General features: G+C 40.4%; 1 protein-coding gene across 1 annotated transcript in view; it reads right to left on the bottom strand.

Annotated features, from left to right (window-relative positions):
- The window catches only part of LOC122799510 (serine/threonine-protein phosphatase 5-like), a 995,806-nt gene that overhangs the window by 139,802 nt on the left and 831,714 nt on the right, over positions 1-24,290 (bottom strand). The window contains exon 10 of the mRNA XM_044069034.1: positions 4,421-4,502. Coding sequence (XP_043924969.1) covers positions 4,421-4,502 — 82 coding nt within the window. The remainder of the gene's footprint in view (positions 1-4,420; positions 4,503-24,290) is intronic.

Here is a 24,290-nt window from a genome sequence, read left to right as displayed (position 1 = left end):
GTGTTGTGTTTTTTTTCAGATAGAGTCCCCAGGCTTTCTCTAAAGCTGTGAGTAGTAGAGAGGTAGTTTTGGTTAGTTAGGGCTGAGTTAGTTTTTATTCTTTTTTTGGGAATAGGGGCTTCCTAATCAAGTATTCCGGAAATGGAGAGTAAAAAAACTGTTTCAAAATGTTCAGTTAATTGTTTTTCAGGATTCAATGAAATTGAAGGGTTAAAGTTTTTGGTGGCAGTTTGGATGTAGTTGTGGGAAGCGATTAGATAGATTAGGAGTGCAGGGGTGTGGTGTGGGGCAGTGATGCCAAGGATCACGGAATGAGTTATGGAGTTGATTAGCTGGGAGAAGTTGAATAGATTGATGTTAATAGTTGGTTGAGGAGACTGGATGGGCCAGTTAATATTGACATCTCTCTCCTAGAATTATAGTTTCATTGTCAGATACTTGAGAGGAGAGAAGGATATTTTCATCAAGTGTTGAAATATTGTCCCTGGAATGTAGAAATTCAGCATTGTTAAATGATGGGATAGGTTTTGTTATATGGGGTAACTAGCAAGGAAGGAATCTTTCTTTTGGGTCCTGTCTTTTCTAATAATTGAGTAGCTGGGTGGAGTTATTTCAGAATCTTTTATGGAGGGCTTTACCAAGTTCTGAAATAATAGATATCATATCAGTTTGTTATGTGTGCCATGCATGAAGGTAGGGACCTTTATTCACGGATGGATATCACCAGATAAAGGCAGGTAAAGAGATGGAAGATGGGGTTTTGAAAGATAGTTGATTAGAGTATGAAAATGGAAGGTGAGGAGCTGAGTTATTGGTGGAAGGTGGGAGAGATGGGAAAGTGTGATTGTGAGAGTGGGGGTTCAGATTGTAGTAGTAGGTGTGGTGGTGTTGTGGATGGTAAATTCAGGTTGGGTGCTAAGGAAAGTGATAGAAGACATAGGATGGAATAAGAGTATGTAGGCATGTTGAGAAAGGTTACTTAGTATGAGTGTTGTAAATTGTCTAATATGTATTGTTGTGTGTAGGGGATAAAATTTTAAGCTAGCTGTAGAAAGAAAGAAAGAAAGTAGGGCTGAATGTAGTCTTAGTAGGGAGGGGGTGATTGTTGATTGTAAGTGGGATGTGTTGAAGATGGTGTGTAGTGTGGAAGTGGTTGGTTGGAATTAATAATAAAAAGCTTGTGTGGGTGTGTCAGGGTGGATTGGTGTAGGTGAAAAAGGGAAAAGGTTGGTGTGGAAAGGAGAGGGCACTGGGGGTAGCCAATCAGTGGAGCAAAGATTAAAGGAGAGTGAGTAGTGGGAGGTAAGTAAAGAATTACTATGTAGGATGGATGGGAAAAATGTGGATAGAGGCAGGAAGTAAAGCAAGCATAAGTGAGGGAAAAGAAATGACAGTGGGGGAGGGAGATGTGCACTAGTGGTCAATGCACAGAGAATGCTAGGGGCCAACTGTAGGTCTAGGCCAACTGAAGAAGATATAAGAAAGGAAAGGAAACTAAGGAAGAGATGGGAGATGAGAGAAGAGAATGGGAGAAAGAGAAGGTCTAGGCTGCTGGCTGACCTGGCAGGGGAAAGCTTGCATAGCACAGTAGGAGACAAACTAGCAGTGGAGGCCCAAGTAGTACCTAACACAGACAGTATTCTCTCTTAGTATCCTCTTGTTCTTCCACTGGGGACGGAGACTTTATTTCAAAGCAGGCAGCAGAGCAGCTGTCTGCCTATGTTAAATGTATGGATGAAAGCAAGGACCCATTCTGGGAATCACAGGGGGCCCAGGCAAGGGAAGAACAGGAGAAACAGGTCCAATATATATATCTTAGTATCCTCATATATATATATATATATATATATATATATATATATATATTGGAACTATTCTATAACTTTCAGCAGGGAACTATGCAGTTTTGAATTTTGGAGGTATTTGTATTCCCTGATCTAAATCAACATCTGCTTTCCAGCTTTTTTACTGACTGTTTTGATTTTACTTTTATCTTGGCAGGAAACATTATGAAGCCTTCACTGGTTCCTGGTGTCAGGTGTAAACTTATCAGACAGATCAAATTATGCTACCTTAAATTACTGCAGGAAAGACGCAGGATCTAAGCAACCTATGGTGGCACTTGTACATTCATCAAAAGAAAAACTTAAACATAATAAAATGAAATTAAAAATATTTGCTGTTTGCAATAGACAGGCATTGCAATAAGTATGAGACACTGGGAAAAATAATCACAAAGGATTAAGGCCATAACTTTGAAAACTTGAGAAATCTTTTAGAACTTGGAAAGGAATTATCTAACCATAAGGAGTAGCAAGAAAAAAATAGAGTTACGTAGGTATTTACTTTAATAATACATGCTATAGCAGCTCACTGTTAATATAGTCCTGACTACTTGGCCTTTTTCTGTTGAGTTCTGGACATCAAGCCAAACTACAGCTCACAACCTTTCCCTCTTCAGGAGTACCAGGTGCCCTCCCACCCAGTATGTCAGAATGGTCACGGAATATAACTTGGTCATGTGAATCTGACAATTAATTGACCTAAAGGCTAGGGTGGCAACAATATAAACTTTCTTCCCATACTGATTCAAAATGCTCATTGTCATTTGGGAGGCAGCTTGGAGCAGCAACAGATCTGGAGAACTTCTCTGGATCAAAGAATAGTACAGCTAGATCTGTAGAGGGTTCTTACAGAAGAACTTCTCTTGGACCCTACAGAACCCATCAGTTTTCCTCCTGGGGGGAGGACTGGGAGTAACTACTCAGGTAAGGCTGAGGGCAGGTTCCTTGCCATTTCTCAGGCCCAAACTAGAGGGAAACAAGGCCAGGTGTTCTATGCATCACCTTTTGGTTTTCCTTAAATGGCACATCCACAATACAAGGTACATCTTCTTTACAGGAGTGCTCAACTTCCACTTTTCAGCCTGCGATGGCATCCTTCACAAGTAATATGGGAATCTTATCTTCTCCTTCTGATACCATAAAGCATGCTTCTGTAATGAGTGGCAGGAGATGGGCATCTACAGTAGCTGCTCCTTGATCAACAGTCCAATAAGATGTACATGGATCCTTAAATATTGCAACCTCTGAAGGGGCTTAGCAAAGCCTCAAAACACAAAGGCACATGTCAAAGGGCTGTGAAAGTGCCTTACTGGAAATAACTCCATTGGACTGACACTGAACACCAGACACCTGAATCTCACTTCTTGCATCCCTTTCAGCCTTCTACTTTAGTTGTCTTTTGCTGTGGAATATATGGAAACCAGAGGATGACCTTCCAGATACTATCCCAGACCAGGTGAAGGCTTCAAGCCTCCATTTATTAAACAGTGTTCCAGGGAATGCTCTCTACCTCTAATGGTTTTAGGAATGAATCCCTGACAAATAAGTCTTCCATATTGTATTCAGGCCTTAAAAAAAAAAAAAAAAAAAAAAATATGACTATGGAAGTCTTTGGGGGGGGGGCCTTGCCCGGCACTAATACAACTTTCCTTCTTAGATCCTAATACATGGTTACAAAGCGGAAAATACGAACAAACACAATTGTTTTACTACAAATCTTGCCTTAAACTCCAAAATAGGATGAATGAACTATGATGGTCCTGGAATGCTAGCTCTATGTGGCATATGCAAAGAAATGCAGTAAGGAAGATCTAAAATCGTGTAGATGGACACACACACTATACTGGGAGTGCTCTGGCATCCCAAGAAGAAAAGCATCCACTGTCTGGGTGAAGAAGGATTCTGATCTCTTGTTATCGGGGTGGATGTCTAAGTCAGAGCTAAGAAGTCTCAGTAGTCAGAAGTAATGCAATTATGATCTAAATAAAGAGCACCTGAAGATGGATCACGATGATACAGGCTCTAAATTGGCTTATGTGAGACAGACATAAGTGCTGCATATCATAAGACCAGCCAGTTGATGTAGGGACTGAGAAAGTAAAGATTAAACGTGTTCTACTGAATTATGAATGGCTTCCTCTTATGCAAAGATATTTTCCAAGGCTAGGATAATTATTTTCCAAGGTGGTATTGTTTCAGCCAAGGTTTTCAGAATAATGTATATCAAATACTGATCTGAGGGTTGGTCTAGTGAAAGCTCTTGACTTCAAGTACTAGAAGGTAATGTAAAAGAGCAACATTTTATGATGGGAAGTCACTCAAGCGCAAGGTGTGTTGCTTCAAAGAAAATTAAAACAAAGCAAAAAAGAGAACAGAAACAAAACACTAGTCACACCTTCTACACACTTTTTGGGAGGGGGGTCCAAGATGCTGACAAGCTTTTGGAAAAAATGGATACAAATCAAGGTATATGACATTTACATGGTGAGAACAGTTAGACTTTAAAACATAATACGTAAAACATCAACCACACAAGTTCCTTATAGTTCAAAAGCACTGTAAGCTAAACTACTCACCACTGCAGTGAACTCATGAAATTCTGGCTTCAGATCTGAGACTATGAGACGAATATAGGCACCTTTATTACCCATCTGGTCACTGCCAAGATAAAAGTACATATATCATCAGTTTCAGAGTGGATACACAAAATATGTACAGATGACTACAGCAAACCTTCTAATATAAAAAAGCTTGCTTCTAACTGCACCCATAGTTAACGACTAGGCTTCATTGAACACTGAACCTAAGTGCATTATGACAGCTACTTTCAAATTCAATTCTTTCTCTGATTTACTTTTATCTGGACTAAACCATTATCCTTTAAATGGCTAAACACCACATGTAGCAGACAATTTTATCAAGCAATGCATCCTTTGCCTTAGGAATATGTTTGGTCTTGAAGTGCAGACAGCTGGGTAAACCTCTTCTTTGAATACGGAAAGATTTCCAATTTAAAAACAAGTTGAATAATAAAACACTGAGTATTTCTAGTTCCACTCAACATGTATTATCCTGCTGCATCTATCCAGCCTTATCTAATCTTTATAGAAGTAGAAGTGCAGAAAACAGTAACGGGCTTGGAAACCATTACTCTTCTAAACAAAAACAAAACAAACAAAAAAAAATTTAGTATTAGTCTGAAAGCGTTTAACAAAACATTCAACTAACAGTTAATTTTAAAAGAAATGTGTGACTGCATATACTAAATATATGCAATTACTAGTGGGGAAGTGCAATACAATTTAAAAAATAAACTAATCTCTGCTTCTGTACTGTACAAACCTTTACAGCTGAAGTCTAAATGCTCTTTGGAAGCTACTGCACCAGATCATGATGATGAAGATTATGCCTTATTTGGACAGGAAGTTGGTGGACCCCCCCACCTCCAAAAGAATGCAAACATATAAACAGGACAACACTGTGCAAAATTCAAATAAAGCACCACAAACACGTTTGGTGACATGTAAATAGAGGGACTGACTGTTAATTCAAAAAGTTACAGGAATTTACTGTTTCACCTTCTGTAATATACTATTGGAGACCCAGTTCATCCTGTAGTATGCTGCCTGTAACGACTTTCAAAATTACTTTTTGAACTTAAAAACAGAAATCATAAGGATACAAGTACATCTTTGGCCAGAAGCAGAGGGTTTCAAGCTCTGATGTCAGATTTTATTTTCTAACCATTTTCTACACGAATGGTTTATTTTTAACTCCTTGTGTAAAGTTCTGTATTGCATGTATATTTATTTGAAAAGAAAATTCTTTAATTTACTTATTTCAAGCAAACAATTTAATAATCTAACCATGAATGCTTCTGGCTGATGTTTTACTTAATGACTTGAAAATTGGTACATTTTACTAGGATCTGTAACTGTGTGCGGTAAACCTTATGTAAGGCAAGTGCTACCATTTAAATATTTATATGCTGGCTTTGTTTCAAAATTAATGGTAATGCTTGCTAATGTCTTGTTAATTCTGATTAACTGGTGGCAATGTACTGTAAACCTGGGAGCATTTGTGCTGAACACTACCATTTACACCTCATTCTAGAAAATGGTGTGCGTGTGTGTGTACACAAAAAGTACAGTTATGTACACTTACTATAAATGTAGATGTTCGAGTGTATTCACTGTTGCAGTCACCACATTTGGGTTATCTGCCTGCAAGTAGCCCTCAGATGCTCTGAAAACCAGAGTCTTCGGATTTCTGCGTCGGATGCTGTCGCCTCTTCCATGACATCAGGGGTATAAAACATGCAGCCAACGCCATTACATCAGTTTTTCTTGCCCCAGATGTCAGGTGCCGCCACAATAGGAAGCAATTATATGGTATGGTACACCCCCAGCAAAAAGCAAATACACATAATATAATATATGCCAAATGAGAAGGAAAGGTAGAGCCAAGAGAAATCAGGGGGCTGGAGGGAGGGTAACCAGGACTGCAACAGTGAATACACTCGAACATCTACATTTATGGTAAGTATACACAACTGTACTATGTTCTTCGTGTTTCACTGCTGCAGTCATCACATTTGGATTGATTCCCAAAGCTAAGGAAGGGTTAAAGAGCATTAGGGCCAGCAATCAGGCCCTGTAAGACTGCTGTGGCATATCCAGCTCTGGATTTAGAAAAGATAGGCAGGTGGTAATGCTTGGTGAAAGTATGTACAGAGCTCCGGGTAGCAGCTTCCAGGATGTCCCTGGTAGGGACTCCTCTGAGAAATGCTGTAGAGGTAAATGCAGCCCTGGTGGAATGAGACCTTATCCCCTGTGGGGGTAGGTTTTCCATGGTGCTTGTAGCAGAAATATATGCAATGGGCTATCCATTTGGAAATAGTTTGCTTTGAAATGGCCTTCCCCTCTGCCCTTGCAGCAAAGCTAACTAACAGCTGATCAGATTTTCTGAGAAGCTTAGTCCTGTCCAAACAGAATCTAAGCTGTCTGTGCACGTCCAGAGCATGCAGTATCCTTTCCCCCTTTATTTTGAGGATTAGGAAAAAAAGTAGGCAAATGAATGGACTGGTTTAGGGCCACACTAGACACCACCTTGGGCATAAAGGATGGATTAGTCCTGAGGGAAACCCTGTCCGCATGGAAGATAATGAAGGGTTCCACTGCCATGAGGGCCTGCAGTTCAGACACTTCTTGCTGAAGTGATGGCTAGAAGTAAGGCTGTTTTCCAAGAAAGGAATTTCAACTCTGCTGTAGCAGATGGTTCAAGGGGGGGGGGGGGTGAGTTTTTCCAATACAAAGTTAAGGTCCCAGGCTGGAGTGGGAGCTCCCCTGTGGGGGGGGGGGTCCTTAAATTTTTGGCCCCTCTAATGAATTGTTTTAGCAGGGGATGAGAGAAGAGGGGAGGTTCAGTGTTATAATGTGCTGAAATGGCAGAGGCATGAATCTTAACAGACAAGAAAGTTAGGCCCTTGTGGAGTATTTCTGTTAAATAATCTAGAATATGAGGTAAGCTGGGCACCGTTGTGCCCATCCCCTGAGCCTGGCACCAGGTACAGTCCACTTTTCTGAATAGGATTTTCTAGTACTAGGCTTCCTTGCCTCAAGAAGGACATCCAGCACCTGTTTACTGAAGGTTGCTAGGGGTGAGCTCAGGGGATTAGCCAGGCTGCAAGGTTCAGGGTTTGAGCAGAATCTGGCCCGCCTGCAGGGACAGCAGGGAAGGGGTCTGAGGCAGGTGCCATGGCTGTAGCACAGTCAGACTGCGCAAAAGTGGGTACCAGTGCAGGCATGGCCAGTCTGGTGCAATCAGTATTGCCCTTGGCTTGTCCTGTTTGAGCTTTAGTAGAACCTTCAAGAGGAGAGGCAGAGGTGGAAAGGCATAAACAGAGAGGCTTTCCCAGGTAAAGGACAGGGCATCCACTTTCCAAGCTTGACTGTGGGGAGTTCTGGTGCAGAATTTGTTCAATTAGGAGTTTTGAGGGGAGGCAAACAGGTCTACTTCTGGAGTTCCCCATTTGTTCCTCAAAAGCTTGAATATTTTGGGTTCCAGTTTCCATTCGTGTGGGTCCATAAGATTTCTGCTTAAGTCATCTGCCAGTGGCAGGAAGTGAGCTTGTAGGTGCACTTGGTAGGTCAAGGCTGTGTTCCACAGAGCCACGGCTAGTCTGCAGAGAGGGTAGAAGTGGGTTCCCCCCTGCTTGTTTATGTACCACATCACTGTGGTGTTGTCTGTCTTTTCCAATAGTTGTCCTGGATGAATTAGGACTTTGAAAGCTGTCACAGCATTCTGTACAGCAAACATTTCTTTTTGATTGATATGCCGGTGCATCTGGTTTGGGTTCCATTTGCCCTGAATGCACTGCCCTGCCCATGTGAGCCCCCCATGCATAGTCTGATGCGTCTGTTAGGGTTTGGGCAGCTGGGGGTAGAGAGAAAGGAGGTCCCTTGCTGTGATAGCAGGCCTCTGCCCTTAAACAAGGAATGATAGGAATCATTGTTTCCAGGTCCTGAGAATGTTGACACCATAGACTTTTTAGATACCATTGAAGTTTCCTCATATGCAGTCTTGCATATGGAATTAGCAGAATGCAAGAAGCCATGAACCCCAGAGCTTGCAGTATTTTACTTGCAGATAAGTAGGTTGTCAAACTTGTTTCTCTGTAGTGAGAATGCCATCTGGGGAAGTTGTGTTCAAGCTTGCTCCCAGGAATGCAATCTGTTGGCAGAGTACTTGGTATGATTTCTTCGTGTTGATGGTGTACCCCGGTGAGGTCAGAAGTTTCTTTACAAATGCCAGGTGTTGCAATAGCAAGTCCTGAATTTCTGCCTGAATCAGGCAATCGTCCAAGTATGGGTAAATCAGAATATCTCTCTGCCTGCAAAATGCAATGGCCGGAGCTAGACACTTTGAGAACAACTTGGGCGCAGTAGATAAGCCAAAGTGAAGTGCAGAGAACTGACAGTGCATGGAGCCTGCCCTGAAACGTAGGTATTGTCTGCAGGATTCCCTTATTGGGATGTGCAGGTAAGCTTCCTTTAAGTTTAGGGCTGCCAGCCAGGCATCCTTGGCTAGCATAGGAAGAAGCTGTTGAGTTAGCATTTTGAATTTTGGAACCACCAGAAAGGTGTTGAGAATAGACAGGTCCAGGATAGGATGCCAGGAGTTTTCTTTTCTGGGTACCAGGAACAGTCTTGAACAAAAACCTTGTCCCTTTTGTTCTGCTGGAACAGGTTGAATAGCCCTGATACTGAGGAGAGAGAGTACTTGTTTTTGGGCCTCCGCCCACTGATTTGGGGGGAGGTCTGGCCAACCACTTAACAGTTGGCAGAGTGTGAAAGTGGAATCTGTATCCTAGGGAAACTATGTTTAAAACCCATTTGTCCTGGGTAATAAGTTCCCAGTTATTTGCATGCAGGGTGAGCTTTCCCTTCTAAGGGAGCAAGTAGTTAAGTCATTGTGCCATTTTTCAGTAGGGGGGTGGCTTACTACTCCCTGCTTTGGAAGTGGGAGCCCCCCACTGCTTAGATCTGTGTGTAGCCTGAGACTGAAGTGTTGGTGGTCTTCTGTTCCTGGGTTTGGACTGAGAAGGCCTGGAAGGGACTGGAAAAGACCAGTTCTTTGAAGGCCAATGCCTACTGAATCTGGGAAGCTGTACTTGTAAGATATCTTTAACAGTTTGCATAGATTTAGCTTTTTCCTCCATCCTTTTGAGGACGACTTCTGCTTTGTTGCCAAAAAGGCGGTCTTGGTTTAAGGGTGCATCCAGTAATTTAGCTTTAACATGATCTGGCAAGTTTTGTTCCTTAAGCCAAGCATGCATTCTAAGTACAATACCAGTGACAGCAGCTCTGCAAGATGCTTTGAAAGCATCAAAACCACATTGCAAAGTACTTTTACCAACTTGTTCAGCAGAATGCATTAAATCTTGTAACTCTGTGTTCAGCACAGTCAGGAATCATCATCATATACAATAGCTAGAACAGGAAGATAGCTAGAGGCCTGTGTTGAGGCAGGAGTAAAAATTCCCCAAGTCTCTTTTTGGACTCAGAATAGTCCTGGCTTTCCCAGCGGAAATGCTCCCTAAGGGTATGCAAGGTTTCACACCAAAGGAAAAATCTTCTGGAGGGGAAGCAGAGGGAATGGAATCCTCTGCATCAAAATCCTGGTAATCAGAAGGAACAGAGATATCAGATTCCTGATCAGAAGAATCAGAAAGGAAATCAGTTCTAGGTCTCAGAGGGGGAAGGCTGGCTTCCCCTAATTAGGTTAATAAGGTCTTCAGCCATTCTAAGCATTTGTTTTTGAGGCTTATGGGCCTGAGTATGCAGTTTGGTCGTTGGTTTTCTAGGTGTAGTGCGAGCTTCAGACCTGAGGAATTCGGTATTTCTAGCTTGAAACAAAGTCGCTGGTTTAATATGAAAGTCTATAGGCCTGAATACCCCCTCAGAAGCCGGTGCATGCACAGCGGCTCTGGACCCGTCCAAGGTAGAGACATCCGCAGGTTCCATAGTCTAAGAAGCATCTCGCAGCATACTGGACTCCGAATGGGTCTCAGTAGAGGTCTGCAAATCTGTAGTAGTGGGTATCAGGAGCTGCGAAAGCACCTCACTTAGTACTGGCAGGCTGGCAACTAGCTTAACAGAAGCATTGTCGGCAGTTTTGGACCTATGCGGTCTGTCTCTGTCTTTGTCCTTACATTTTTTTGGAAGATTGGTAGTCGGATGGCTTAACAAAGCCATTTTGGAGTACGGAGATCGAGAACTAAAGTATTTAGCTACAAAAATAGCCCGACAACGAATAGTTCGGGTGTTGAACAAGGCACAAAACCAACAGCGAGGGACGTCGTGGTCTGGGCCTAAACAGGTGACGCAGTAAGAATGAAAATCTCTATGAGGTATTTGCTTTCCACAGGCAAAACAATTTTTTTTTTTATGACATTGGTTAGAGCAAGGAAAAAAGGATCCCCAATGGGGTACTTATCTTTTTGAAGACTTCGGGTCTGAAACTCGAAAACGAAAATTTCAAGAGTCGGCCGACTGGCACTTGTGAACTGCTTCGGGTACCGCACAGCAAGAAAGACTGATGTAATGGTGTCGGCTGCATGTTTTATACCCCTGATGACCTGATGTCATGGAAGACATGGCAGCATCCTATGCAGAAATCCGAAGACTCTGGTATTCAGGCCGGCTGAGGGCTACCTACAGGCAGATAACCAAATGTGATGACTGCAACAGTGAAACACGAACATCAATTCTGGTCAAATTTTAATTACTGTTTGTAAGACTGCTCTGAAAAGTGCTGTGTTCAGTCAGATATACGTGAAATATTGGGAGGTAGCGATTACAACTCTGAACTGTAGCTATACAGTGCAAAGTTCATTTGTGTGTGGCATGGCTTTGTTGTTAACCAAAGCAGCAGTTCACATTTATGGCATATCCCTAATGTTAAGTGCCCTTTGTACACTAACTGTTACTAGTGGTGAAATTCATGTCATAATACTGTTGGCACCATTGCATGCAAACACTAATGGAAAAAGTGTTTTCTGCACCAGGAACACTCCACAACTGAAGTCTGCATCAAAGAACAGTAGTAAAACTCACATTACTGATTCTTATGGTTAAATGCAGTAATATAATCAGCCATTACACAGATATTCAGAGACTCAACTTTATGGTGCTGCTTTTCGTCCATCTTATTTCTCCTTTCTCAAGGATGACACTTCCTTCAGGCTGTTACAGCCCAGATGAACAACTCTTTCTGCTCTCCAGATAATCTAATTCTAATACTGAGTACGTGGATATCTATGTCCCAACAAGAGCAATCTCATCTGGATGGGTCAGGAAACTGGTAACTGTGCAATGGAGGACTATCAAATTCAACAGCATATACTTCTTTCCTCTGTTCTGTAGGAGGGTATAAACAATGACAATACACGTGGAGCACACACCCAAAGTGTTTGAATGAATGCAGTTTTAATGCCTTACAAGGACAGTCAGTACTGGGTTAAAGCCATTACCCTTTGCCCAGGAAGTTAAAATATCTTTGCCTGGCATCCCTACCCTCTGTTAATGCGCAACTGCTGTTAAATCCCTCTAGCCTTGACCAAAGTCTGCTGAGATCCAACATACAACTTAGTATTTCTGTTTTGCAGCATAGGCCTTTTTTCCCATTCAGTGTTTTTGATGAGTTCTGGTGCAATTCTATAAGCTGGACTGGTAATACCTGTTAGGAAAATGTAACCCTCCTAATACTCTTTGCTAAATTTTATTTCACCATTCTGGTACTTAGAAGTTGAGAGTCCTTTGCTTTCAGTTTATCACAGAATCATTTACAGATCCCTTATGTAATTATCTTTACACAAATCAAAGCTCTCTTCACTTTTAGACCTCATGAAATGTCAAGTTCTTCTATTTCTCTTTATACCTCCCATTTTCCACAAACTAACATCTTACACATCTTAGTGTTTTTGGGTACTTCTGGCTAGCCTTGCCGATGTGCATTTAACACTGGTAGGATAAGATTTGAATATGGTTTTTTTTGTTTGTTTTGTTGTGCTCTTTGGTTGAGAAAGAGACTATAATTAACTGGGAGAAAGTTCTCTGACTTTGCAAAGGAAGTGCATAAAAGATAAACTAGCTGTACTAAAACTGTATGAAAGAAATTCAAATGTGTGTAAATGCTATTTTAGCAAACAAAAACGAAGTTACCGTGTATCTGTCTTTTGGGTAAAAGCACAATGATTAACAGAAATGTGTAAAATGGGATGTAACTATTTGCAACTGTAATAATGTACTTCACAACTGTGTGGTACTGCAGAGTCTAACGCACCAGATCACATGACGATTTCCTTGTTTGGCCTCTGAATTGCTACATCTTACCCATTCTCTGAGAAAGTATAACTATGAAAACAGTAAACACATCTTCAAAATTCGAAATAAAGCCATACAACTGGTAACTTCTCAACAAAGGGACTGTGTATGTTAATCCTTTAATGCTAACTTACTGCTGAAATAAACCAGTCAGGACAGAGCTACTTGACTGAAAGGAGTCCAAAACTTTCACTTTCAGAGTAAAAACTCAAACAGCAAAGGACTTTAAAATATGTCTACCTCTAACTAGAGGTAGACATATTTTAAAGTGTTAAAGAATTTTTTTTTCCTGATTATGTATAATGTTTGAATGTTTTGTTTTCTTTTTCTGGTGCAAGCTTTCACTGTCTCTATACTTACTCAAATAAATGCTCTAACTTAAAATCAATTAACTTTACTATACAACCTTACATTTTTGTAGCAGACAGTTTGATTACTGTCAACAGATTATGCTGACTGTTTAGTCATAATTGCTATCATTTAAACATTTAAATGTTGGCTGCTCTTTTGTTAGCATTAACTGGTGGCATTGTTCCATAAAACTTGAAAGGAGAGAGTGTGTGTGTGTGTGTGTGGGTGTGTGTGTGTGTGTGTGTGTGTGTGTGTGCAGAATCACTTATTTACTTTCCGTTCTGAAATGCTGTATACACTCACAAAACAAATTGTGGTCAAGTTTCAATTATTGTTGGTGAGGCTTCATTAAAAGGCACTGAGCTTGATCTAAAGTGGTTGAAATCTTGGGCATACAGTGATTACAACTGATCTCTATCTGGGCAGTGTGGTGGTTCATGTCCCGTCCACTAATTATAGCAAAACTGCACATTTTCATTATAAACTCAAGGACAACTGCCTTCTGTGTTTTAAATGATACCAGTGGTGGACCTCATACTATTGGTTCCGGATTACAATGAATATTGATGAAAGCAGTGCCAGACTTTGAACCCCTATCCCATGTCCTTCACTTATGAAATGGAAATAACAGGTAGGACTCCAAGCCTGATCATCATGATGTATTAAATAGTAACAGTGGTGGGATTACATACATGTTGTTCTGCCATATCATTTGCCAGACAGTGGTTGAATTTCTAAATATGACTTGTACAGCTTGTAAACCAGTTTTCACAAGATAAATTTAAAGCAGCATGTCTTGCCCACAAGTTAAATTTAAAGCAGCATGTCTTGCCCACAAGTTATTTTATTTTTTTACTCAAAGTAGTGAGGAAAGAAATACACACTGTGAAGTGTAGAAAATGGCAATGTCACAGATCACCAAGGAGTGCAAAACCAAGGGAATTTTGTACAGTGGTATGCACAAGGAGACAAATCGGCTTTGCATACAGCCAAAGCACAGTCTGTTGAAACTAGAGACAACTAGGTAATGGTTTGCAACAGCAGAAAAACACTTCACAAATGGAAACTGCCAGAGAACCTAGAAGGCAAAGAATCAGTCTTGCTGGTGGCTTCTTGCAAGAAAGGACTACTAATACCTTTTTGTGCAGGGTGGCCAACCTGTTTCTCTGGATAGCTTGCTATCTGGCACTTCACATCCAGGTTAGCTCCTATAACTTCTATTGTGTGAACATGGAGAAAACTGTCGCTTTGGCACAGACATCCTTTTGGATCTGAGCTACTCTGCGTCACTTGGATCACAGAAGACGTTGGGGTAGAAAAAACATGGACAAGCACTAGGTAACAGTAGCACTTGCATTGACCCACTGAACTCTGGAGATGGATCAGGGCAGAATTAATAATGGGATGAGTGAAAGGACCCAAGCTCACAGGCCCGACAGTGGACAGATGTGGGAGAACACCTGACTGAAGTTGGGTCCTGAGGAACTTGCTTATCATCCTATCCATGACTGATTCAGAAAGGCTTCTGGTAGACTGACCTGACCACCAGTGAAAGGTCCTCTCCTGTATAAAATAAAAGGTGGAACCACTTAGCTACAGGAAATGGGCTTTGGGGAGAACCTAGGCTTCAGTAGCATAGGTATAGTCAATCTAAGGACTATAGTTTTCAAGAAGGGAATCAGAATTTTTAGAGCTGAAACTGAGGATACAGCAGATGAAGTGGAATGGTCTGGAAAATGCTTTCTGGACTCGCCTTCAGCCTTTCACAACTTTTTTCCCCTTTATGTTTATTAGAAAGCTTCTTGACAGAGAAGGAAGCTCCAAATGTAGAAGAATGAGTAAGGGACAACTCTCCTACAGGGGCAGAGAGAAGTACCTTCAGAACGAGCTTAATCCTTCCTTCACTCAGTGACTGCCCTAGGACCAAAGACAGTGCAGATGGAGCACTATTTGTCCAGGTAATCAGTTTCAAGGCAATACACACATACTTCATATGAGAATCTGAATTTGGTATTTCAAGCCCACAGGTCACTCATTCTTTGAAGCCTGAAGGTTTGGTCATCGTGCGAAAAAAACTCTGTTGTCACAAACACAAGAAAAAAGCATGCAACACATCTAAATAATCATGCTAGTAACAATATCTACTAATAACGCTAAATCTCCAAAATCTAAATAACTCTACACTACTACAGAAAAAAACTGAAGAGCTCCAAAGGCGCAACAGAAACGAGCTATAATTTGTTATATTATAACTAAGGTAAAGGAAGACAAGGGATACTAACGCCTACCAATACCATAAGTAAAAAAAAAAAACGAAAGGTATTTATTAAATTCATCAAAAGATAAGTACTTAGTTAAGGCAAGCCTGAGCTGTTGAAACCCCATCTGTTTGACAGGCAAACAAGATCTGAGGCAACTTCAGGAGAGGATTATGGGTAAGGGCAGGAGTCTGAGCTTTGGATCCATAGTCTAGAGTGGCCAAAGTAAGATCTGAGGTCACGTCCCAACATCCATCTGTTGAGGAACAGATGTAAGAGACATTAGATCAAATTTTCAGCTGCACAATGAACAAAGGACAGCAAAAATAATTTTTAAACAGCATTTGCAACTGACATGGTCTGACACCAGCCCTGATATATTGATACAAACATGCATACTAACAAAGCTGCTAAGAGACTATTTAAAAAAAAAAGGATGCTAGACATTGTTAGTTAGGGTTGCCAGCTGTATGTTTTCTGAACAATTGTCCGGTTACGAATATTCATAACCGGACACGAAGTCCGGGTTTTGTGCCACTGTGAGCGAGCACCATGCCCCCCCTCCCACTACAGCTGCAGGTACTGTTGATTGCAGTATTTGCGCCGTCTTCCCCTTGAAGGAGAATCATGCGTGCGCATGCTTACACCACCAGCATGAAACTAAATCTAATTTGCAGTCGCGCCAAATTTTTAAGCTAGCAGTTCCGAAGAAGGAGCTAAGTCCATGTGGCAGGTAGAGGATGTTGTCCAGCGTACAAGAGCTCTGGAGCTGAGCAGAAAGAACAATTTGGAGGTAGAAGGAATAAATGTAATCCCCGACAGTACTTCACAGTCCAGTGAGTCCACAGAAACATTTTTCTTTTTTTTTCCAGTAGGTAATTCAGGTAAATAGATTATACAGGAGATTTAATGTATTACATAGTGAGGACTCTTTCTTGCAATTTTTAATGAATGGCCTGCGACTTTTTTATATTTTGGTTTAAATAATAACAATTCACAGGGTTATTCTCTGACAAGGGAAGAAGGAAAATGACACGTCTGAGATGCTGGTTGGGGGTGTTGGTATATTGGACAGTTTTTGCAACTGTGGCTTGAAATCTAACTTTGATAATTGCAGCTGGGATTCGGGTGTTGCTTAGAATATTTTGTGTACTTGCTTATTTTCTCATTAGCATGTCCAAAATCTGAAATATAGTTATGGACATTGTTTTACATTACTATTGTCAATGCATTTTTAAATATTAGTTAATGAAGTAAAACATATGTAATTCTTGGCTATTCAAATGAGTATTCTTGAAAAGAGATGACATTCTAAAGTACGTTGTTACTTCCTTAAAAGTAGAGTAAACTGCTAAATGCAAAGCTAATGCTTTGTTATGCGTTCCTGAACACCAGTCTTATAATGGCTCTTACCTTGTTTACACAATGAGCAGTGTGGGGCTTGACAAGGATGATTATATGGAATTAGTGGCCCTCTTGGAAGAGCCGAGGTTCAATTATCATTTTTTGAAGTGATAACTGCATGTCAGAATTTTGTGCAACACTGTTACAGAAAATGAATTTAAGAAATGTAAAAGCAAATGGGCAATATGTTCCAGAAAAGCTGTAGTTTGACCTTCTCATCTTACATTCTTTGAGGCGGACAGTGGTACCAATGGATTATCACATCTTCACTGTCAGCAAGATTTCAAGGAACAGCCATGATCAGGAGGTTGGCCATTTTGCATATGTAAGGAATTCATATATGTTTCTATGTGACTTTGTAGGGGAGAAGGTATTTAACATGAAGGAAGGAGTATCATGGCGCCATGGATCAGAAGTGAGCATAGTGGCAATCTGGAGGCTGTCTTGTGAGTGGCTGCCATCACAAATTTTAGCAAGGGTGAGGTAAAGGAGTTAGCCACCTAGTATGCAACATAAGGAGGGTGATGTGGCTGATCAACAACTACAGTTTCTGAAGTCTTTTTCCTCTACTGGCATTTTTGATGATGGTGCAAAAAGGCACATTAGAGCTTCATATGTGTTAAGTTGTATCAAGAAAGTCACTTGGCTGTAGGAAGCCAGTTTGTATAAATATGGTGTAAGTGTACAAATCTGTTTGTTACAGGAAAAGTCAAAGGAGTTTTTTTCCTTTTGCCTGCACTGAAGAGGGTGTGAATGCAAGTTTAGGTAATGGATTTTCTTTTGTCTTCTGATGACTAGCTGAGGGGATGGGTGCTCTATCAAATGCAGACACTGGGCACTAGGGTAAGCCAGTTTGGCAGTATTGCCTGTGGTCTTATCCATTTTTTTCTGAACTATCCACAAATCAAATCAATTCTCTGGTAGTCAGGAAAACACTGTACAAACTCCAGTGTTCTGTTCCACGAAAGGAAATAGACCATCAGTGTTCGTTAAATTGGCTGATTTACTATGCTTTTTTACAGAAAAGGCATCCGGAACAGAAAAAGAGGGCATTCCCATCAGCTGATGCCATGGTGATGTCACAAAATGGGTGGAGCATGGATGGGAGAGGGGGTGGGAATGGATGGAGTTATGGGTGATGCGAGGGGTGTGACCTTAGTCCGGTTTTAGCCACAAAGAAAGCTGGCAACCCTATTGTTAGCTGGTGAAACTAAGGACGCTAGACCTTGTTAGTTGGTGAAACTTCCTTACTACTGGCAACAAAACAGTAAGACAAGCAGTTACATCTGATATAACTTTCATTCGCTCTTGGTTTCAGTACCAAAACAACTTTCAGTAGTATACTGAATGTAGGACAGTGATTATTTTACAGTACATAAGCCCATTACTTGTTTGGGCAAGCTCCACAGTACTGAAAAATATAAATATGTATAAAGTCCTCCCCAACTAGAGAGAATACCTGCAGAACCTAATCAATGTATGGTCAACTAATACAAGTTTCTCGTGATTTTAATGAGACCCCCCCCCAAAAAACAAATTCAGTATCTGCAAATTCAGTGATGGCAAGTAAAGTAATATTCAGCTTAAAAGAAAATCATATGATGTTACTTTAAGATGAATGTTACTTTCACTGCCATCACTGCAATGAAATGCAATTGTTTGGTTTTCTAAAGTGAAAGCATGCTGCCTTTGCCCATAAACTACAGCTAATTTATTTTGATATTACAAATAAAACAAACACCAAAAATCCACCATTTTTTTTACTTACCTAGAACAAATGGATCAATTTCCTAACCTTTCAGCTAAAACAGAACTCGTTTTTTTGTAATGCAAACTGTCAATTTCCATAAAAAACAGAATGTGAGCCTAATAGTAATACAATTATTATTTTTTTACTCTGCAGAAGAAAATCATACACAAATCAATAAAGAAAAAAGCTGCAGTGATGCATATAAAAACAGCCCAACCAATCTGTTATTGGTGTCTGCAGTTCTACAAGTCCAGTCACTGGGGATATGTATAAAAACACAAAACTAACTTTCCTTAGCATGAACTTTAGCATTAGATTAAAACATTCCAGCAATCTGTGTAGAGTGTACTGTAGAGTGCACTGAGGTTTTGTTAGCTGCTTAACTCTACATCATTTGGCACAGCCAGTGCATTATTCTGGACATAAAGGAAGTCCCATAATGAATGGAGCACTTCCTTTGGTATCCTTTCCTTAGAAAATAAGACTAGCTTCTTGGTCACAGATTCAATATTAACTTTATGCAGTGGGACAACTTCTGGGATTTAGTTCCATAATCCAGTACAACCAAAACATAATGAAATCATTCTTGGATTCTATCAATGGCCCAACAATGTCCACTGCAATATGTCTAAATGACATTTCTATGACAGGCACTTGACATATGAGGGGCTAACTTCTAGCACTCTGGCCATACAGTACAGAAATTCTAAATTTCTTTCACTATTCTGGGCCAGTAAACTGTGCTTTAAGTCAGGTCTATTGCTTGGTGTCATCCTAACAAATGGCTACATGCTAGCCTCATCATTAGGTTACCTAACTTTCTCTCTAGCTTTACTTAAAGTCACTTTGTAGCACAAGTTAGGGGTAAGATCTTGTTCTTATTCTTCTACAAAATCAGGAAACAGATCAAGAAAAAATGCAGCTGAAGTGACATCTTACCCCTGTGCTTTTTTTAAACATTTAATTGGCTTACCTGAAGGTCAGCTAACTCTGGAGTTTCACTCAAAGTGAGTCTGCCTTGAGTTACAAGACACTGCTTCCTCCACTACCAATACAGCCATTTGGATCTTACAGTTTTCTTCCAGAAGAGCCAAATCACACCAGTACTCCACTGTCAGCTACCTCTACCTTATTTAATTTTTCTCAATTCCCCTTATGAACATGTCACATGGAACCTCTTCCTTTTTCTCAGAGTTCCTGCATTTTAGCTCAATAAGAATATCATTAGGGCTCTGTTCAAGGTTAAGCTGCTATGTTACTCAGGAGTTGTTACACATACCTCTCCTTGTCAGTATGCATTACAAGCAAGCATTATCTTTGTACTTGTCTTGGTGCAAATACGGGAAGAATGGACTAATGCAAACCACTCTGTTTCAACACAGCCTTCTTTCAAAATATGATATATAATCACATGCATTGTGAAAAACACTGAATGAAAAATCACTGTTATAAAACTTAAAATACCTCAAGTATTACATGGAAGAGTCACTCCATTTTCATTCTGCAGCTTCCAGGTTATCAAGAAATCCCCCCAATAGTTCTACAGCCTTGCTATACGCAATTACTTTTACAGAGTACTGTACATTATATGTATCACTAAAGAGCAAATGGCTCTACTACTTACTGCCTCTGACTTCGGTTGCTACTTCTGAAGACATTCTCAGTCCATCACTTACTTCTATTTGTGACCTTGCATCTCTCCAGTGCACCCTACTACAATTACAGAACACTGCCATTTTAACCAGTGTTCGTAATAATGCTAAGAAGCTTCTTACTGGATTTTATTCTCAAAGGTTGCCATCTCCATGACTTTATTGAAAAGATCTCGTATGACCACCAATCATTGGTTTATGATGCTATAATTGGTGCCCTGATTGCATGGTTTCATGTACTAGTCATCTTTATAGGCATGCCTAAATCTTTTGATCAATGCAGACATCGCATTTTGATTCAGAAATGCTTTCACTGGGTTAACATGTACATCATTCAACAGATTCAAACCCGGCAGTCTGAAAAATTGGTTAGAGTATTATAAATGCTGAGTGATCTTTAGGCTAACAAGATTAATTTTAATATTTCAAACTATGATGACCAATGGCCAGGGAATCCTATATATTTTTAGTCTGAATAATCCAGCTTTCACTAATACCTTTAAGTTTATCAATAAAAGTTCAACAAATGTAAAACAGTCATTACTGCACAAGTAAACAGACTGTACGGCCAGTCTTACTCCAAATTTAAAAGCTGCTTTAGGCTGCATTTACAGTACGGTGCCTGCATATAGACCTTTAAGTCTGGTTATTAACAAACACGAGGAGGCCCAAATGAACTTTGCTAAACATTTGCAGAGATTTTTCTCTTACTACAAATTAAACTCCCAAGAAGACTGCTAGATTTTTTTTCTTACAAAGCAACAGAAGAATGTAGGGAGACTTGATGCCAGTGTACCAGGTTAAAATATTGAGCTTATCGAGGAGTGTGTTGGGATAGATTCCGTTTTATGGTGGTATCCATGATTCAAGAGGTGACACTACGTTAAACTAAAATTATCCCTAGAAACATTAGTATCAAATCATTTTTCCATGAGCAGAATTTGTTTCCAGTAATGTCCTTTTGTCAGAAATGTCATTTTCTTCACAATGTCTCAAGTCATACCCTAACACACTCAGACACCCAACAATAGACACCCAACAATTGCAAGGCAATCTTAAAGTCAAATATGTCCCCAACTACACAGGCATTGAAGAAATCAGTTTTAAACAACAAATTTTCAGGCAATAGGACCCAGCCAGAGAAAATCACAATTATCACCCCCTAAAATCTATACATATCAAAAACTAAGAAACGTACAGCAGTGCTTCAGACTGGTAACTAACATATCTTACTCTATCTCTTATGGAAAGGCCGAGTTAGAACCATCGCTATATGATCTGCTATCCTCATAATGGCTATTTAGTGCAGATGATGGAAAAATCAAAAATAATTAATCCTGCACTAGATACTTCAACTACTTCGATACACTTCCACAAATAATCTGGATTATTCAAAATCTAGAACACTAAAAATGAACAATACAGGGGAAAAAACTAGTTATGTAGCTCTGTTGACTAGACACCCCAACCCCATGTGCAGAAAATGGATACAGCAAAAGACAAAAAAAGTGCTTACTATGAGAGATAAGTAACCAAAAATGTATATAATGGCAGAAAACTGCAGATGCTTACTTCCTTAGCAGAACTTCAGGATGGGAGCTACGTACAGGACTAAATACAAAGTCAATGACTAATCAGGTTATCCACTCAGTGGGGCAATTATGTTCTAATATGCCTAGTAATGACTGATAGCAAACCAAATCGAGATGGACTGCAATACTGTACAAAATGGTAGTAGGAATGGTAACAAATACATCATTTTTTATGGGACTCTAATGGATGGTTTCAAAGACTGCAGCCTAAAAATGGAATGAAAAAAGAGCATCTTCCTCCGACTTATATGGAGAAAACATTTTCTCAAATGAACATTCAACTCTTTATGCCTGAGCGGCATGAACATTTCTTTAGGTGTTCAACTAGTGTAAGGCAAAAAGTTGTGAAGAAAGACATTTACTGGGCCCAAAAAACTCATTTGTTTCCTGTACAGCACACAGCACAGTGAAAGTACCTGGATAAATGGTTTCAACAGTTAAGACATGGTTAGTGTCAATATGGGCTGAATTTTATTTGACTTGTATATGGTTTGAGAATCAGGTTGGGCCTGCTTGGAACTGACCCTTTACAAAGGGGAAAAGTCTCCAAGACAAGCCACATGTATAATGAAATCAAACAAATGCTAGAAAACAACACACATTACTCTCAAATGTCATGGCAATTCAAATAACCAACAAATGTAAAGAAAAGTACACAATATTCTCAGCTGTAAAGATTAAACACAGAAATAACCTGCTCGAAATATATACAATGCAAGTAGAAAACTAAATAAAAAAAGTACACAAAAGAACATTCTTAACCGTCAAGATAAACACGGCAATAGCAAAATAACAAATTTATGGATGTTTTAGGTACACACACCTTAAAAATGTAACACAAAGCTGTAGTTTATGCCAGCTATACAAGTAAAGTACAGTTGTGTCACACTTACCATAACTGTAAATGTTCCAGTAGATCAATGTTGCACTGCTGATTCTTGGCTCTTTCTGCTATGCAGAAACATGTGAGTGGCCCGATTTCCAGTCTTTACATCATCCCTACCTGATGGACATCCGAAGACTGACACCTGGATATCAGGGTAGAAGGGCACCCACTAGCACCATCTTCATTACTTTCTAAGCAGTAAATCAGCAGTCTGATACCTTAGGACAGCACAACTTCCCCAGATGTTTGGATTTAAGTGAGAAAGGGGAAGAAACATAGAAGGCAGAGAGGGGATGATGGAGATAAAGGACTATATGCAGAAACAACTCTTCTGCCCCTTGAACACAGCAAGGGGGAGACCAGTGGTCAGCAGAGCAGCTGGAGGATGGGAGTGTCAACTGCAACACTGATCTACACGAACATCTACAATTATGTTAAGTGTGACACAAAAATACAATGTTCTTCTGTCAACGCTGAAGTACTGATTCATGGGAGGGCGCCTACTGATTCATGGGAGGACGCCCAAAGCTGAGAACTGGGTGGTGGGTTATCTGTACGAACTATGGAAACAATGTTTTGCAGGATGCCAGAAATGAAACCTGCTCTAGCCTTGGAGGCATTGCCTAGGTTATATTGTTTTGTGAAGGTAGGCACTGAGTTCATTGTGGCTGCATCTAGAATGGCCTGGGTGGGAACTCCTTTTAGAAAAGCAGTGGTAGCCACCCCATGCTTGATGGAATGGGCTTTAATATGCCCAAGTAAATCCTTTCCATGGTGCGAATGTAGTTAGCTATGCATTTAGTGATGGTTTGTTTGGAGACAATTTTCCCTGTTTACCCTGTGCAAAAGTCAACACCAACTGCTCTGCTCTATTAGGGCTTTTGTTCCTGTCTAGATAGTACCTGATCTGCCTGTGCACATCCAGAGAAAAAGGACTTGCTCTGCCCTGTTTTGTGGATTTGGGTAGAAGACTGTCAGGTGAACATCCTGACAAAGTATGTTCCGATATCACCTTAGGCATAAAAGATGGGTTTTGTTCTCAGGATGACCTTATCTCTGTGGAAGATGGTGAAAGATTCTTTGCACATGAAAGCTTGTAGCTCAGAAACTCTCTTAGCTGACATTACAGCTATAAGAAAGGTTTTCTTTCCAGTGAGCATCTTTAGAGAGGCAGTGGAAGCAGCCTCAAGAGGGGGGCGGGGGTGGGCAAAGTTCGTTTTTCTAATATACAAGGTAGATCCCGTAGTGGAAAAGGGGTTCTTCTGGGTGGTCAAAAGAGAATCATCCCTTTTAGAAAAAGAGTTGTTTCATGTGGGGATATGAGAAGACAGGTAGAGCATTGTGCAGGCAACCTGATATTGCAGACGTATGTACATTAATGCTGCAACAGGAATGCCATAGTGTACAGAGACCCAAAAGATACTGCAAGACTGAGCTGATGTCTGCTTGAGAAGGGTTAGTGTTATTGCTGTGACACTGAGAAAAATCATCCATTTTGCCAGGTATGATCTTCTGATATTGGGCTTTCAAGCTTCTGTTAGAATGGAGAGCACGTCCTTTGGATAGGATATAGGGTAAGGAATCTCCCCTCACTGAGCATCAGGAGGAGGGAGAACTAGTGTTGTCTCATTCAGAATGGGGCCACTAGGATAGTCCTGGGTCTGTCC

The sequence above is a fragment of the Protopterus annectens genome, chromosome 1.part0 (assembly GCF_019279795.1).
Source record: "Protopterus annectens isolate FY-2018-M chromosome 1.part0, PAN1.0, whole genome shotgun sequence".
NCBI lineage: Eukaryota > Metazoa > Chordata > Ceratodontiformes > Protopteridae > Protopterus > Protopterus annectens.
Note: the sequence above shows the minus strand (reverse complement) of the source record. Positions and strands in the feature narration are given on the sequence as shown.